General features: G+C 33.7%; 1 protein-coding gene across 1 annotated transcript; it reads right to left on the reverse strand.

The window, feature by feature from the left end:
- Positions 1–7,326: 7,326 nt before the first annotated feature.
- Positions 7,327–16,696, reverse strand: LOC129880160 (uncharacterized). The gene is made up of 4 exons (XM_055954076.1): positions 16,590–16,696; positions 14,716–15,411; positions 8,640–8,680; positions 7,327–8,544 (listed from the first exon to the last, which is right to left on the reverse strand). The coding sequence occupies exons 2-4, from the start codon at positions 15,032–15,034 to the stop codon at positions 7,681–7,683; spliced, it is 1,224 nt and encodes a 407-aa protein (XP_055810051.1). The 5' UTR covers positions 15,035–15,411; positions 16,590–16,696; the 3' UTR covers positions 7,327–7,680.
- Between the last annotated feature and the right edge of the window lie 1,633 nt (positions 16,697–18,329).

Here is an 18,329-nt window from a genome sequence, read left to right on the forward strand (position 1 = left end):
TGTGGAACCCTCTCCACTAGCCTTTGCTTTCATCAATTCATGTATCTGTTTGAGATTTTCTTTAATCACGTACAACAGATCGTTGAGTTCGTCTAAGTTCATGTCAACAGAAACACCTTCTTCTTTCAACGCATACATCTTATTTGTCAACTCCATGAACCTGTTCTCCTTCCTTATCTTCTGAAGTTCTTCCTTCAACTTCTTAATTCTTTGCTCAGTTGACTCCTCTTGTGTCACCATGTTCTCAGATTTCTCCTGTACGGACAACTTTCTAAACCTTTCAAAGATTTTTGTAGCAGCAACATGATTTGGATAGACGATAGGCTTTTTGTGGTAATCACTGTAAAAGACACCAGCAATCTCAACACCATGAAAGGAGTTGAGTTCCTGAGCCATCTTTGAGAACTCTTTTAGGGTTTTTTGGTATAAGACTTTTCTTTTAGGGCTCATTTTTTTTGTCATGGCTAAAAATAAGAAGGAAAAATGTATTTGTTTAGATATGGAGGTGATTAAAAGGCTTTGTTGTTGTGTATGTTTCTTTGCTAGGACTGGCTTCTATTTATAGGGGGCATTTAGACTTTGTAAATTTTTGTATAAGTTGACTTAGAAAATTCGTAAATGTCATACCTAAACTATTTTGGGATAAAATTAAATTTGGGTAGATTTGATACCAAGTTATATATAATGTTTAAAGAGGAGCGGGAGTGAGGCGAGACATTTTACGCAGCACGGTGCAAAGTGTAAATTTTGAAATACGGATCGGGTCATATGTACCGTGGATCTATGCAGCATAAATTTCATGTATCTTCAAATTTATAATTTTCTTACTAATAAAATAAGTAAGAGTAAATGTTCAATAATTCTGCAAATATATTCAAATAAATCACTAATAATATAAAAAAATTATTATAATTATTTGAGAAATGTAACAACAAAAATGATAATAGCCAAGAAAGTCGTTAAAATGAAATCATCACCAATTTCATTATTGATCTCAACATTAACTAGCCTTAGTCTTTCTCGCCTCAACAAATATTTGCAATTTAAGTTTATACATTTCAAAGGAGAAAGATAAAAAGTATAAAAACAATGAAAATAAAAAGTGTTATGGACAGTACGGTTGGACATAGTATGATATATACGGTATATACCATGCCATATCAAAAATTTTGATACCGCGATTTTGGTATTATGGTAATTGATATGGTATATGGTATATATTTTAAATATTTTTGGTATTTGGTTCAACATTTGATAATTTGAAATAACATACCAAAATAGTGAATATCATATCGAAGTATATAATTACATAAATAACATATATATACTACTAAACTACTAACCAATATGCAACCTATTATTAACTAAATGTTTAGAAGTAGAAATTTTGACTATTCTATTGTAATGATCCTGAAGGTTATTTTTGATAATTTTCACAAAATAACCATTTACCCCTCTCAGTAGTTGCCTCGAGTCATGTATGATCAGTATCCGAAGTTGGTTTTGTGAAATCCCTTAAAAAGTTAAGGTTTTTGGAAAGATTTGAGTTTTAAAGCTTAAGTTGTCAAATAGTGGTATTCAGTGTCATTGAAAGTTTCGAGTCTCGAAATAGAATTTCATCGATTCCATCAACTATGAACTATGAAATTTGGTCTAGGAGAGTTGACGGAATCAGATTAGGAGTAATATCAAGGATGTGAGGTCCTAAGTTGAAAATATTTGAGTTTGTAAGTTTAGAGTTGACTTTCATCAACATTTGGAGTTCGAATGTTCGGAATGGAATTCGATGATTCTGTTGGATTCGGGAGATGATTTTAGGCCTACGGAGAGATCCTGTGTATTTTTCGAAAGCTCAGAGGGAGTTTTGGTCCTTTTGAGCCTAAAGTTAGTTTCTTGGTGAATTGTCAGGTTCTGATTCAAAGAGACTTTGAATTCAAATTTTGACGATTTTATTGAGTCCGGAATGTCGAATTTAGAATAGTAAAATATAAGACTTGTGTGCATGGAATTCCGAACGAATCTCCAAGGTCAATTTCGTGATTTTGTAACTACCTGATGCACTAGGCATCGCAAATGCGATGCACCCTTCGCGATCGCGTGAATGAGTGGCCTTGTACTTCACGATCGCTTAGGTTTCAATCGCAAACGGGAATGGAAGTTAGTCTGTGAATCGCAATCGCGTGGGTCCATACTGCAATCGCGAGGGTTAGTTTAATGAGTTGACCTATTGACTCTTTGCAATCATGAGGTGTTGTTTATTGCGATCGTGAAGGGTAATTCTTTCCTGAACAGTGTTCTTTTCAAAAATTGAGAATTAGCCCATTTTTTACCATTTTTAGACTTTGGGAGCTCAGAGAAGGGCGAATTCAAGAGATTTTTTGTATGAAAACCTTTGGATAAGTTATTTTAAGCTAGAATCTTTATTTCCCAATGATTATATCTTGATTTTAACCTCAGATCAGTGTTTTGAATTGAAGAAACTGAGATTTTGTTCAAGAATTTGGATTTTGATAAAAATGTGATTTTGGGTTGGTTTTAACTCAGCTTTTGTAATGGCTTTCACTAACAGATTCTAAATGCTTTGAGGACCATTTTCATCCAAATATTTTCAAATTTAAATCCGTTTTTGAAATTAAATTTTTGAGCCATTTTGACCCATTTTCTTGAATTTAGTGTTTTGAGTGTTGTTAGACTCAATTTTTTATTGTGAATTATTATTTGATTAAATTATGGTGAGTTGGAGGCTATTCAAAAGGGAAAAGGCTTAGATACTTGATTGATCGGTTGTTGACTAAGGCAAGTGAACTTCTAAAAGATTTATGGATTGCTTGAAGTTGCTTTCATATGTATACTGGGAGTAATGTGAATAAGATGTGGGATGATAATCATGTGAATTGTAAATATCGGGATTAATAAAAAGACTATGTGTGCTATGAATGTGATCGAAAACGTGAACCTCTTGAGTTGAACTTGATATGAACTTGATGAAATGTCATGATAGCCTTATTGTGATTATGAACTTGATGAGATTGTCATTTGCTCATTATTGATAATGTGAATTAACTTGGAAATACTTGCTCACCGATTGATCCTAATTGTGATAAAAAGGGTAATGAAATGGAGATTTGATGACTTATAATGATATGAATGATGTAATTATTGATGTTGATATTTTATGGATAGTGTGACGTGAATTGCATTGATATGAATTGTGTTGTGACTGTGGACACTATTATTTTCTCATTATTTGTGTGAACATGCTTATTTGCATTGGCTCTGGAGCACTATGATGAGACCGATTGATACTTATGTTGATGGGACATGGTTCTGACAATTGATACTTAAGCTGATGGAAAATGGTTTCGACGATACTGATTGAAAATGGTTCCAACAATTGATGACGACGACGATTGAAAATGGTTCTGATGGATACATGCTCTTTGTACGCCCCCATGGGTTCCAGTCTGTTATACAGCGGATGTATATCATTAGAACAGACATGCATCACTTTACGTGACATCACATTGCATTACATTAGATCTTTTCTGTCATCGTAAAATTGTGTATATGCCTCTTGTATCTCTGTTATTGATATATTTGATACTGATGTGACTTATTCTGTGATGCTGATGAGTTGTTGATGATCTTGTGTTATATAAACTATGTAGTATAGATTGAGCTGATTTCTGTACAGGTTACAGTTGAAGAGGTTAGGTTTGGATGAAAAGAGTTTTAGTGTCCATTAGATTTACTCAATTTTGTTAGTTATCTTGGTAAGTATCGTGTTGTTTAGTACTCCCTCCTTTCTATCTACACTTGTGTAGGCTACGCGCACGGACAATGACTTAGTTTTCATTCCTTCATCCGAGGCTTCGTGAGGGGACTGGAGAGGTAGTTGTTCATTGTCGACAATCTTCCTTGTCCCTTTTTATCATGCTTTGTTCTATTCTAGTAACAAAGACATTGAGACTTGTACTTATTTTCATTTTTGTTGTATTAGAGACTTGTACATGTGACAACAAGTCTTTGGGGTATTGTAGTTGATTGACACAATTGCTCTATATTACTTTCTATAGTTGTTTGGGGCTTAAACTAACTTGTTCCGATGAAAATGTACAAGTGTCATCACACCCGTGTTCAGGTCGTGACATCTATTTTGATTGAAATATATTTTAAATGTAATTGATTAACAAAATGAGTTGTTGGTACTTTCTTTTGAGTATATATTTTTTTATGTGTAATGTGTTAGTATGATACAATTGAGAATTTTTTTGAATTTGAAGTCATAATACTCTATTATACAAGTATATATTAGTCGAAATTGAACAAACCATGATTATCAATTTATCATACCGCAAAATATCTAAATTAAAACTTCAAAATATCGAATCATATCGAATGAAATTTGTATGATAATAGTATAACTATTTAAAAATCAAATGCAAAATTATCGTATCAAAATTTTAATTACCGTACTATATCATGCTCACCCCTATGGACAATGGTGGATCCAAAATTATGAATAAAAGGGATCATCATTTTAAGGAAGTGAACAGTAACAAAAATTGCGTTCTTAAAAGAAAATAATTTAATTATAATGTCAAATGAGTGCATAAAAAAGTGAATCTAAATATAAGCTATAAAAAATAAACTAACAATGTATCAAATAAAAGATAATACAACGGTACTTTATTTTTAAAACATTGAATCAAGTATTTTTATTTTTTTTTGGGTACAAACTCTGTAGAAGTTGTTTTTATGTTTTGGTGGCACTTCTATAACACAATACTCTAGGTACAGACACCTATTTCATTCATCTTACACCAATACTCTCCTCATTTTCTTTGGATAATAAATACAAGATACTTGAATTTTTTTATTCTTTGAACATGTATATCAAGCCTTCTACTCCAGTCTCAGGTGTTATGTCATTAAATTTGTAATCTAAGTATTTTGATTATTATTTTTGGATGAAATGTACATCAAACAATCACATTAGTGTTACCTTATTCACGAGTCTCGTTAATCGAAATTATGTCATCCGCAATAATATATATCATAGCGCCTCACCTTAGATTTTCTGTGTCAATTCATCTATCATCAAGACAAAATCTCATTATTTTCATGAATCTAAATGCAAATAATATCTATTCTAAATTACAGAAGCTAAAAGTAACTAATTATGAATTTTATGCATGAAAATATAATTCAGAATGTTAAAAAAACTGTTCCCTCTTCAATACTTTGTAGTAAAATTAGTCTTTGTATTCTTAATGTCAATTTATCTTCACTGATTCTAAATATATTTAGTTTCAATCAACAACTTAAATGGAATGTCAGTTTCAGATAGTGTACTATTTACCTTTAATTGGAAAATTCAATTTCAATATCCCAACATTTTCTTTAAACAGAATTTTCATAAATAGCTATAGTTTAGGATGTATTAATAATATATAACTATAATTCAGATTTTAACTATTCGTAGCATATGTTTGAGATGTCAAGCGAAAAAATATAAGAAAAATATCAAAAAAAATTGAAGTGTCAAGTGATTGTATTCATTATATTCATACGTGTATTTATTAGGCTCTATCAACAAGAACTATCCTCATTAAGAAGTTTAAAATGTGCGTAACAATTTTTTGAAAGATGCAACAAATTGACCTAATATCACATTAGAAAAAATATAATTGTGTATACAAGGGTACAAACAACAAAAAATACAGAAAATTGTATTCATTAACTTTTGTATCAGTTGTATTTATTTATTTTATTGTGTTAATTGTTATTATTTTTATATCACTTATATTCATTTGCCATAATGGTTGTATCAAGTATCAACAAATAAAATATTGATGGATACAATCACGATAGGTTATATGAGTTCACATAGGGTGTTTTTGGTATGAAGGTTAGAAAATACTTTCTTGAAAAATAAATAGTTTTCTTATTTATTTTCTGGTGTTTGATTAGTAAGAAAAAAATATTATCGCAAGAACATTTAGATATAATTTGCAAAATACTTTGGCAATGGACCCCAATCCCAATACTAGACTCTAACACCTTAGTCATGATCACAACTCCGATTGGGATCCTTATTACCGACTCCAACCTGCTTCCCTACTCTCAATCCTAACTCAACAACGTATAAATCGATCCTAACTTGAGTCCTTGTTGGGACTCAGCAGTCGGATCAAGGTTGTGGTCGGAAGTTAAGACTCAAATCGGAGTTAGAATCAAAATCGAGGTCGAGATTGGAGATGGTTCCCGAGTTAGGGTCAGATAGAGATGTTGAAAGAGATATTTGAATAATGTTTTCCTTACTTTACAATGGGTAAGTCATTTTTTTTCATTTGGTGTTTGATATCCACATTAGAGCCCGAATAATTCAGATTCGCATTGCATAAGCCCCATTCGAAGGAAAGCGCTACCTATCAGGGATTTTTCAATACCCAAGGCTTGAACCTGAAACCTCTAGCTAAGGGAGGAGCAACTCCATCTACTATACCTCATCCTTTTGTGGTGAAAGATAAGTCATTTTTCTTAAATTTAAAGAAAATGAGTAGGCGCTTGGACATGCGATTTCATCTCATGATTTCAAATAATTAGATGAAATCTCAAATTCTCTAAAAAGATCAATTTGAAAAATTTATATCATAATTTCACATTTTTCAAATACAAATATTGACCCGCAAGTTTATATCTTATAAAATAAACCATTGTTTTATATCCACATAATTTTTTTTGAGAATATCAAAGGACTGATGGAATATTCTAGGAATATGAACATGATAATATAGTTACTAATGATATTGATCATGTTCAATTTTATTAAAGAGTAGTACACTACAATTCATGTTCAATTTTACTTTTTTATTGAATTAAAATTTGATCAATTAATGTCGTATTTTTTTTAGAATAATTTTGATATAGTGCATCATACTTTTGTCATAAACTTTTGCTAATTTGATAAGATTGTATAAAGAATCAAGGCAATTTTAATAGTTTTCATAACTTATGAGATTTTTATGTTTATGAGCAAAAAATACTACTTTAAAGTCCATAGAACATGTCCAAACAAAACATCAACTTTATCTCATATAATTTCAAATCATGATTTCATCTCACATGGCCAAACAGACCCCAAGTATATTTGAAAAACATTTACACTAACCAAACAGAAAAAAATTTAAAAGTATCCTCCTTCGTACCAAACACACAATACTAATACGAAATACTGAAATAATTGCATACAAAAACAAGGCAAAGTACATATAGATTTGCAGAAAAATTCCTCCTTCAAAACGCATAGAAACAGGCAAAAACACAAATATAGAAAGTTTTCGACTTTACTACTTTTCAAGTAACCATCAAAAGACACCAAACCATCAAACGACACTTTGTTCAATGCCTACAGCTTGCAAATCACAATTTTCCGCCATACTATGAATACATATACTGGTTCAATGATCAAAGATCAGTTTTAAACTTACACAAAAGATAAAATTTGTGTGGATCCTTCTGAAGTGCAAACACAATTTCCACTACATTACATTTTACAACATGATTAAGCCACTAAAGATTCTAATTCAATAACAACAGGAACAGTTAAAGACGATTAGGACACCAACCACCAAAGGCCACGGTCGTCAGCCTGCAATTATATACAAAATTCAGTTATTACTTCAGCCCGGAACATGCTGATGATGCTTTTGAAGATCCTACCATTGCATGATCAACTGATCCAATATATAGCTGTGAAGAAAATGTATTAGTTTTTCTTAATTTCCCCGGAAATTCCTTGCCTGAGTTTCCCTTCAAAGAAAGATTTTTCCTAATTCGGTTCTGGTTTAGTGAGAGCATAGTGCCACGAGATGGTCCGTGCAAAGCCCCTTCGACACAATCTCCAGAATGAGCACAGCCCCAAGGCTTGGATGGTCCTTCTTCACTGAATGTTTTAAGCCTAGGAAAGAACTTGGAAAAAACTCGCTGCTCTGGAGAACTACCCTCTTCAAGCTTGGCACAGATTGGGCATGGAGGATCGCTTTTACATGATTTTGGTGTAGCTTGCTCCAAACATTCAGCATGAAATACATGGCGGCATGAAAGAACCCCAGCAACTGGCATATCTCCACTTCTCACAATTCGTCGAGAACTCCAAGGTGATCTTTGCGAAAGAAATCTCTCACATAACCCACATCTGAAACCATCTGAAGGGTTACAAGGTTTACTTAGAAAGTCAGATTGAAAAGATTCAGAAGCCTCTGTCAAGTCAAGACTGCCACTAGCACTGCTCAAGCGGTATTTATCTCTTTGTGGTGTTGAGGCATCAAATTCTAAAAAACCAGCTGAGAGGCTGTCAATAGCTTCTCTTCTAGGTGTTGTTTCAGTTAAAAATGACAGAGGATGTATGGGTTTTGACATAAAGAAACGGCGACTTGGGAAGCTACGATAAGATGAATGGGACTTGGTGATTGAATCACAGTCACTACTGTCTGATCGGGATGAAGTTGAGCCTCTGCCATCCCTAGCAATTGATGTTCCCTATCAAGAAATTCATTGTCATAAGAAACCTGGCTTTATACTAACGAACTTCAAAAGAATGGAGTTAATGGAGAAAAACAAAGACAGATCCATACCTCCATTGTGGGTGAAAATGAAAATGGCCTCGTGATTGCATCTACCAAGCAAAAAATAAAGCAAAATTATTAGTAAAACAGAATATCCAGAATGGTGGCACATTCATGACACAGCATTGGCTGAAACCAATACGCCAAATGTGCTAGGAGCAGTAACAGAATTGATTATTTAAGCACATAAACTTGCTAACTTTGACTGTGCTCAACATGAGGCGACCATAACTTTAGACATCGCCAAAGGGGAGAGCATGCTCACCCATAGAATTTCAGTCCATATAATAACTGTAACAGAAACATAATTCAATATCATGTTGAGATAGATTGGCTTTTCTAAGTTGTTTGATGTCGGTCACTCTCTCTCTTTTTTTATAATCAAGATCCGGAGAATGTGGATAATGATTCTTCATCTCTACCTTAAATACTAAACTAGAATTCAAACTCATGACATCTCTTAGCACATGTCTCGTGTTGCAATGCATAATATTATGCATTGCCCTTGAACCAAAGCCCAGGGAGCATTGGAAATTGTTTTTCAAATCAACATTTTGTTATTTTAAGCATATTAAGACTTGTGAAATAGATTAAATATGTCACTTAAAGAGGATTTTTTCATAAGTAAATATGTTACTTAGAGTTGCCACTTTATTTGATGTAAGGGTCCAACATCTCCCAAGGTTTCCAATTAGACGATTGCATCTTATACTTGGAGAGGAAAAGGAGATGTTGTACCCTTACATCTCCTTTTCCTCTCCAAGTATAAGATGCAATCGTCTAATGGGAGTTAAGAAAAATTAACCTCCCTTCCTCCCGTTCGCGTGTTGACCATACAATAATGATAGAAAGTGGGATGGAATTGTGAGATTCACTTGAGAGATTTAACGAGAAAAGATAGTTTGGTTATACAAAACCAAGATAAGGATAAATTAATTTGCGAAGGCAAATAAAACAATTGAGTATGCAAGTAAACCTGTTTGCTATATAGAACTTAAAGAGACCAGACGTACATTGAACACAAGGGACCTATTTATTTTAGATTTACAACCTCATAGGGGATTCTCTTTTAGTTAACTCTCTGATTTTACACATATTTTGTCCTTTGTTTTGCTCCAAATGTCCATATATCACGATGAGGACTAGTTCCTAGGCTCTTTACTGTGTAATTCCTCTCGTACATCACAACACATAAAATAACCCCCTAATCATCTCATACGAATAGCAAAACTTGGACTCACAACATCCGATCACCGTCCCGTGAGTCCTTACCAGAAAACATACTTACATGAATCCATATCATGGCTAGAAGAAGATTCCTTAACTTTGTTGTTGTGACCCTAGGAATTCCTCACTGGAATCCTTTGATTTGCTATAACCGACGAGAACTCAATGTTAAAATGACGTAATTATCAATGGGTAACCATAACTAAAAACCTTGAGATTCACTTACCTTGAAGATGGAGGAGATGAGTGTGGGATTTAGAGCTGTAGAGGTCAGATTTGAAGTGAGAAAATGTGATCAAAAATCTAATTTAGGGTATTTAAAATACTTTGCCTAGGCGGAGCCCACTTTCACTTTTCATATTGTCTCCTTGATCTTAGCCAAAAAAGACAGAAAAGGCGTTATTATTTATTCGTTGTTGCCCATGTTTACATCACAAGATTTCTAATCCATTGTGAAATTTATATTAATATACACTCAATTATTTTACGAGTTGTACTTAGCGCTATGCAACTTGTACTTTAGAAAACATCTTTTAGTAAAATATTCAAAACTCCATGTACAAATTTTGAATTGCCGATAGTTTGATGCATTGAAAACTAGAGCTTTAATTTGAAGACCTTTAATTTGATAGGTAATTCACCAGATAAAACTTTGGGAGATATTCTTGTTTGAAGTTGGACCATGTGCAAACTCACGTGAAATTTTAGTATGTGATGTAGCTTCCAACTCGACTTTGTGATAGGATTATCCTTAACCCTTGCATCAGTCCAGTACACCTCTTACATTTGTTATCACATCAATGCAATATGATAATAGTTCATAGCTTTTTTTGGCATTCAAAAACATTACTTCTAATCATCGTTGTCACACTTTAAAGTCAAGAATCATTTTAGGCCTTCATCCTTTGGCCCAATTTACTTCCACATTTGTCCTAGTCCATTTAATTACTTTTTGACTTTAAAATCTCGAGTGATCCCCGCCTTGATAAAGTACAAATTGTGTAACGCAAAGTACACCTTTCTTGACATTTTGGCTAAGATCAAAGAGACAATATGAAAAGTGAAAGTGAGGTCCACCTAAGCAAAGTATTATTAAGTACCCCAAATTAGATTTTTGATCACATTTTCTCATTTCTCTCATTTTGAACCAGATCTCCACAAACTCCAAATCTCACTCTCATCTCCTTTATCATAGGTAAGTGTATCCCAAGGTTAATTATGGATAGCCCATCAACAGTTACGTGATTCTAACATTGATTTTTCATCGGATTATAGCAAATCGGAGGATTTCAACCAAAGGATTCATGTGATAAAAGCCTAGGTTTACAACAACAATGGTAAGGAATGTTCTTCTAGCCATTGTATATACATTCTTGTAAGTATTTTATTATGTTTTCCTGTTGTAAGGACTCATGGGACGGTGATCAAAAGTCGTGAGTCCAAGTTTTGTTAATCATATGCGATGAGTAAGGGGTTGTTTTGTGTCGTGATGTAAGAGAGGTATTGTTTGGCCTCATAAGGAGCGTGTGCCGTTGTAAGCTAGGAGAAAGGATGGGTGTGGTGAAACACTATTGTGAAAGGACCTTGGAGCCTTAAGCTCACTAACTGTTCAGTGAATTGCTTAAATGGCTAGAGCAGTGTTTGGTTGCTAACATGAGTTCTTATTATCACTATTGTTATAGATTGAAGTTGTACAGGAGTATCTTGATTGTCGTAGTACATTAAAGATTGGAATTGAGGTAGGTAGGCTCATCCAGAATTCCTACACAAGTCTCTTGTACAATATGTTTCTTTTATCTCGATATGTACTCTCTAAGTCTCTATGAGCTTATATGAATTTCAAACATGAAACACTAGTAATCCTCAAAAATATATGAACTAAATGCCTCGAGTCTATAGCTACTCACAAAGGCATATGCCCTCCATGTCATAACTATATACTCGATGTTTTGAGTTTGATGAAGTTCAATGGAGTTTCATATGATGTTCTATATGCCTATACATTGATTAGGTTCATGTTTTCCTAAAGGTTTACATGATATCTCTAAAGTTTTCCTTATGTTAAGATGCACAAAATGATCTTAAAGATACATGAATGGCTAATGAGCCAGAGATTTGGTTTGATGTTTTAGGCTGTTGAGCCATGAATATGATAGGATATTGAGCCACTAGATTTGATATTTTAGCCTATTGAGCTACAGATATTATAGACTATTGAGCCACAGATAATGATCTGATATCATAGGCTACTGACCCACATATTATGATTTAGAGCCCGTTTGGATGGGCTTAAAAAAAGTAACTTTTATGTATGAAGTGTTTTTAGAACTTTGAAGTGCTGAAAGTTATTTTTATAAATAAGCAATTGAGTGTTTGGATAAAAGTGCTTAAATGAGGAAAATGATGTGAATTTTAGGGTTAAAAGAATAAAAGGGATAGTTTGGGAATTTAGTTAAAATATAAGAGATATAAAAGTAATTTCCATGGTCAAAGAAAATGACTTTCAGCACTTGGAAAAAAAAATTAGAAATCCTAACTTTTCATTTTTGACTGACTTTAAGAACTTTATGGCTTAAAATTAGCATTAGGCAAACACGTCCAAAAGCTAAAAAGGGGCTTTAAGTTAGTTTTGACCAACTTAAAGCCCATCCAAACGGGCTCTTAATATCATAGTCTACTAACCCATAGATTATGATTTGACAAAAGGATCAATGAGCCACAAATTGATTCTACGAAAGGACCACAAGTGCCAAGTTATACAATATATGCTTTGGGAGCACTCTTAGAAATTGAGAAGGTGTTCACAAAAGAATCCAACACCTAAGTTTACACATGCCAATGTAAAGAGTTGTAATGGCGACTAGACAGCTTCCCTTGGCGGGGATTCCTTCGGCTAGGATAGGATTCCTTCGGCTAGGATATAGATTACGTTTAAGTTATATACATAAAGCGTCGGACATCGAGATATGTCTATGTTCAAAGACAAAAGCATGATATTTCCAGGAAAGTATATCAATGTTCAAAGACTAAAGTATGATGTTTCCAGAAAAATTATATTAATGATTTAAACTCAAAGTATAAAGGTCACATAAAAGCTATATGTATGTTCAATGTTAGAGATTTCAAATATTACAGAAAGCATTTACAATTACATTTGCTCATGATATTTAAAGTATTACTTTAAAGTCAGGGATATTCTTATGTTTTCTCACGATGCATTATAAAGTTGTGGTTCTTCGGTCTCTTTCATATGCCTTCCTATTTTGGTATTGGATTGTTTATGTCTTATCATACAAGTAATTGCGTCTCTTCTGTTGAGGGCATTATATTCACATTGCAGGTGTCAGGCTTCCCGTTGTAGTCCATGAGCCCATTACTATTCAAGGCCTTATTATGTTTCATAGTATGTACATAGATAGTTTTGGTATGTCGGGGCCTTGTCCCGACACTTTTCGGTCCATGTCATGTAGTAGAGGCTTCATAGACTAGTATGTTCAGGTCATGATCATGTATTTTGGGTAAATCTCTAGTATTTGCCTGTGTATTTTGGGTAATTCATAGACTTAGTTATTTTGTTTAAGGATTCATATGTATAAAAGTACTTTCTCATACATGTTGAGTTCTGAGGCATTGTATTATATTGTTCACGTATGCCTTGCACGTATAATCATGTAAAGCTGGTCTGCTCGGACAAGTTAAGGCATCGATTGCCGGTCCGCCTTCTTGTGCCAATTCACCTAACCAAAAGATGGAATTCTCTCTTAATATTTTAGAGCAACTTTTCCTTCTAACCGCATCCAAAACTGCTACCTTATTTCAGCATAGACATCATTTCAACAAATTACCAACCTGCCAAACACTTTTTTAGTCCAACTGCAACATTCTAACTCTACAAAAAGACTGCAGGATACCAAAATAAGTTTTGCACGGGCACTGCACCTTCTACCATGGTTGTGAACCGGTGGCTAAGCCTCATCTTATGAGTTTTACAATAGACAATTTGCTTACACAGGTCTAGTCCAAGATAATTAACGACTCTAAAGGTGGATACTAACACATCGATGAGACTAGTGTTGTTCAAAAACACGTCATCTGCCCAATGGTACTACAAAGGAGGAAAAGTGTTCCTTTGCTTTTCCTTTCGCCTTCTTAAGATTAACCACTTGAATAGGGATCTCTCATTGATATTAGCACTTCCAACACCTGATGCTTTAGTTTCATATATGAACCTATTGCTCATCTTTCCAAAGTCGGGAGGTCGGACAAATTATTGTCAGTTCTATTTGCATCTCAGAAAATACTTTCAACTCCCTTACATTTCCCCCTCCTTTCACATATGAATCCTACATTTCCCCCTCCTTTCACATTGGTAGATCACCATGCATTTTTTTGTAACTGTAAGGCCCGTATGCTCTCCTAACAAGGCCTTGAGATCCATAGTTGCAGTATGAAAATTGAGCCATCGCTTAAAAAAAGCATGCAGGAAGTTGCCTATGGGCTTAAAATCTACCTAATTCTGAATATTTTTGCATTTTAGACCAACGCCAAGTCAGTCCAAAGTTACCTCGCATCACAGTATCTGATAGAAAACCCCCCATGCACGAGCAATGCAGAATAGCACAAGCAGACAAATGAGAACCTTGTACCAAGCTCCAAATAAACCACAAAATACCCACAACTAAGTATATAATATATATATATATATAGAGAGAGAGAGAGAGAGACTATTCAGTCAACATAAATGAAGCTAGTAATGGTGAAAACAAATAGTACATGAGAGCAAGAGACTAAAAAACAACTAAGCATTCTTGGAAGTTCAAGTCGTATACAAAAAAAGTTGCAGAATCAATATGCTTACCCCTTCTTGAAGTACCATAATCATCAATGTTGATTTCTTGGATAGCTGGCGGAGTCCACTGTTGTGCCGGAGAGATGTCTGATGGACTACTACAGTATGCACCAACACCATCTGATATGAGATATTGGTGATTGGCCAATTGGTTCCCCCTCACCCAACTTCTACTATCTCTACTGTTTGATGAAGCAGAAGATCCATATAATTGAACTCCGTCATTAGAGCCAAAGGATAATGTTTCAGGTTGGAAGCGGAAATCCCATCTGGATGGTGCCGGGGAGAAGCTTGAATTAGTCCGCCAGTAAGGCTCATGTGGCCCCATGGACCATTCTCCACTAGCTGCATTGGACCCATGTGGCCTTGCAGCCACACAACAAAGGGACCCCGTCTTAGCTATGCTTCACAACACTCACAAGTATTATGTTGGTGCTTGCTTCTATGAATACTCAATTTTCAGAATAAAGGATAACTCTAGCAACTACTCCATTCAGTTTCAGCCACACAACAAAGGGAACACGATTTGACAATGCTTGTCAGTTGTCAATTTTCAGTGTAAAAGGGGCAACTCTAGTAACTACTCCATTTCTTCACGTGTCTAGTACCAAGAGAGCGAGTTTTTCCCTCAATTCTTAGGACTACTTCAAATGTCCTTATGAACGGCACCTGGTATGTGCTTACCAAATATATACAACACTTAAGCTGAAAAAGCATAAAAGCATGACATGATTAGGTCTCCAAGGAATTCAGACAAAACTGAACTACATGGATGCAAGAAAATGACATGCAGGTAGTGTTGATAACAGTATTATCCTTCACTAGCTTGATAATCACCAATAAACATTCATAAAACGGAAAAGGTCAGGAAACAATATAGATGATTACAAACAGCTGTCAGAGTTAAAATGCTGGACAAAAAAAGGAAAAACATTAAGTGCAACAGACATAGCAAAATAAGTATAAGTAACACTAAGGTACATAACATGAAAGCAAGAAATGGAATAAAGAACTGTTCTTCAAGGTGAAGCACGAATCTGCTAAAGCTTTGGCCCTATGGTCAATGTTGAGGAGCTAAATGGGTCCAATTCACACCGGAAGGAAGGTAATCATATTTGTTATATTCTTCCAAAAATGTGGGTAACTTCGTAACTAAAATCCCCAAAATTAAAGTATATTATATTTAGCATGATTACTCGTAACTTTTTATCTCTCTTACAATTCTCGGCTGTACTCTGTGGCTGCACTCAATTAATCAATAACTACACCAAAATCCCAAATTGGTAGAGGCCAGCGAAATAAATCCTTACTACATTTCGCTCTATACACGCCATTTCATCCATCGCTTCATTCAACCACTAAATGGAAGGGGAAAAAATCAAGAAGGCAAATGCTAGTCTATCTGGTCCTTAACTCTCTGTAGTTGGATAAAAATTATCATAATGGATATAAATTTTCCTTTTTTTTCATTTTAGTTTCACAAACAGTGCATACAAACATTAAACAGTAAACAATTTTCATCTAAGGAAACACAATGATTACAAGTCAACCATGACAACAATGACTACATACAAAGCCATGGAAACAAAGAGTTAACTTAAGGGAACTATCAATCCACTCAAAACAAGAATCATAACCTTATAAAAACATTATTATTAGAAACCCAACATAGTAAAAACCAAAACCCAACTCCAAAAACACTTCAAAAACTGATCTTGATCATCAAAACCCAAGGGAAAGAAAAGAAAAAAAAAAGACACAATTTTTACCGGAAAAGAAAATTACCAAAACCCCAAAATCAAGATTATAGATATGTGTGCATTGAAGTGAAGAATTGGGTATAGAAATACAGTAAAGCTAAAAGGGAGTTGAGGGAAGCTTACGAATGTTTGAATTATTGGAGTGAAGAGACTGAAAATGGATTTTGAAGGAATAAAAATGTCTGCTTTGCAAATGTGAATAAAAACCCTAACTTCTCGCTGATACTGTATTATTTTATTTTTGTGTATCTTTTTTCCTCTGGAGTCCTTCATTTACTGCTTTATTCATTTGTGTGTCCCTGATTTTATGATTTGCAATTATGCCCCTTTTCGACAATAATAATATATTCGATGTAATCACACAAATGAGATTCGGCGAAAATAATGTGTATGCAAGATTTTTCTTATCTTGTAAAGAATCAAAGATAGATCAGACAAAAAAAATCTATACGTATTAATTTATCAAAATATTGAATAAATTTAAGATCAGACTGACAATTGAAATTAAATATAAGTGTTCATTTATGTATCATGTCAATTATTAATCATTCAACTTTTAAAAAGTTTCACGCAACTTCGCCACAAGAAAAAAAATTACAAAACGTTTAGTGATTTTTTAAAAAAATGCATAAAAATTATATTAGTCTTGTTTTCAATACCCTCTTTAGTTGTTTCGAAAGGGAAAGATACATCGTCCTGATTTTCAACGTGTGAGAAGTAAATTGAATTATTCAAAATATATTGTTTCTTGTCTACATGAAAGTCAAATTAAGTATATTTTAAATCGAATCAAAAAATTATCTTCTCCTAATATATTTCATCATTTTTTAATTATTCGAAGAGCTCAATCTAAAGTTTCAATCCAAAAGAGAAATTAACAAGACCTGAAATTAAGAAATTTAAAGGCACAATCAAGATTGAAAATCGTGGCAATGTAATCACAACCTCACAGAGATAAAAAAGTATGATTTGTGTATATTTCCACCTTTCATAAAATTCACTTCTGAAATTATATTGTGTTTATTTTTATTATTGTTATAAAAGACATAAAAAACGTACGATAAAAATTAATTCTTTATAAGTATCGAATATAAATATTATGATCAATATATAATCATCATTTTGTAAACATATAATTGTAATGTACGTAGTCTATCTTGACGCAAGTTGTAAGACTAAATGAGTTAGAAAAAATAATTCATGTTGTATCATCTTGAATTTGATGTGTTAGATTGTGATTTTCTATTTAAGATGTTTGACCCATATGAATTTCATTTGACTTGAATAAAATCTATGATTCGTTAATTATTTAACATGATTAAATTATTTAATTAGAAGACCAAATTCATATGAAAGAATCCTCTAGCCAGGTTGATCCATTAAATCTAAGATCAAATCCGTCCATTTGACACACAAACGATCTTACATCACTCGCAGGGGCGGACCCACATGGATACCAGGGGTTCATCCGAACCCCCTTCGTTAAAAAATTACACTGTATATATAAGATATTTTTTTTAATTTATGTGTATATATTTAATATTGACCCCCCTGAGCATAAGCCAAAGGACTAGCTCAGTGGCAAAGGGGTTTAATATTTTGCCTTAGCTTGTCTCAGCTCGCGGGTTCGATTCCGAATAAGCACTTTTTTTTTCCTGATTTTAGGTAATAAAATACTGAACCCCCTTCATAAAATTTTTGGTTCCGCCACTGATCACTCGTATCCACAATACCACAGCCAAAGATTCATATTAACAGTACATATTCGATACTATTATTCAAGACTTCTTAATTACTTTTTATGAACATAAAGTTCAAATTAGCTTTCACCAAAGATGAATCCATATAGAATAGTTTGTGCAT

Source organism: Solanum dulcamara, chromosome 2, assembly GCF_947179165.1.
Source record: "Solanum dulcamara chromosome 2, daSolDulc1.2, whole genome shotgun sequence".
NCBI classification, from domain to species: Eukaryota; Viridiplantae; Streptophyta; class Magnoliopsida; order Solanales; family Solanaceae; genus Solanum; species Solanum dulcamara.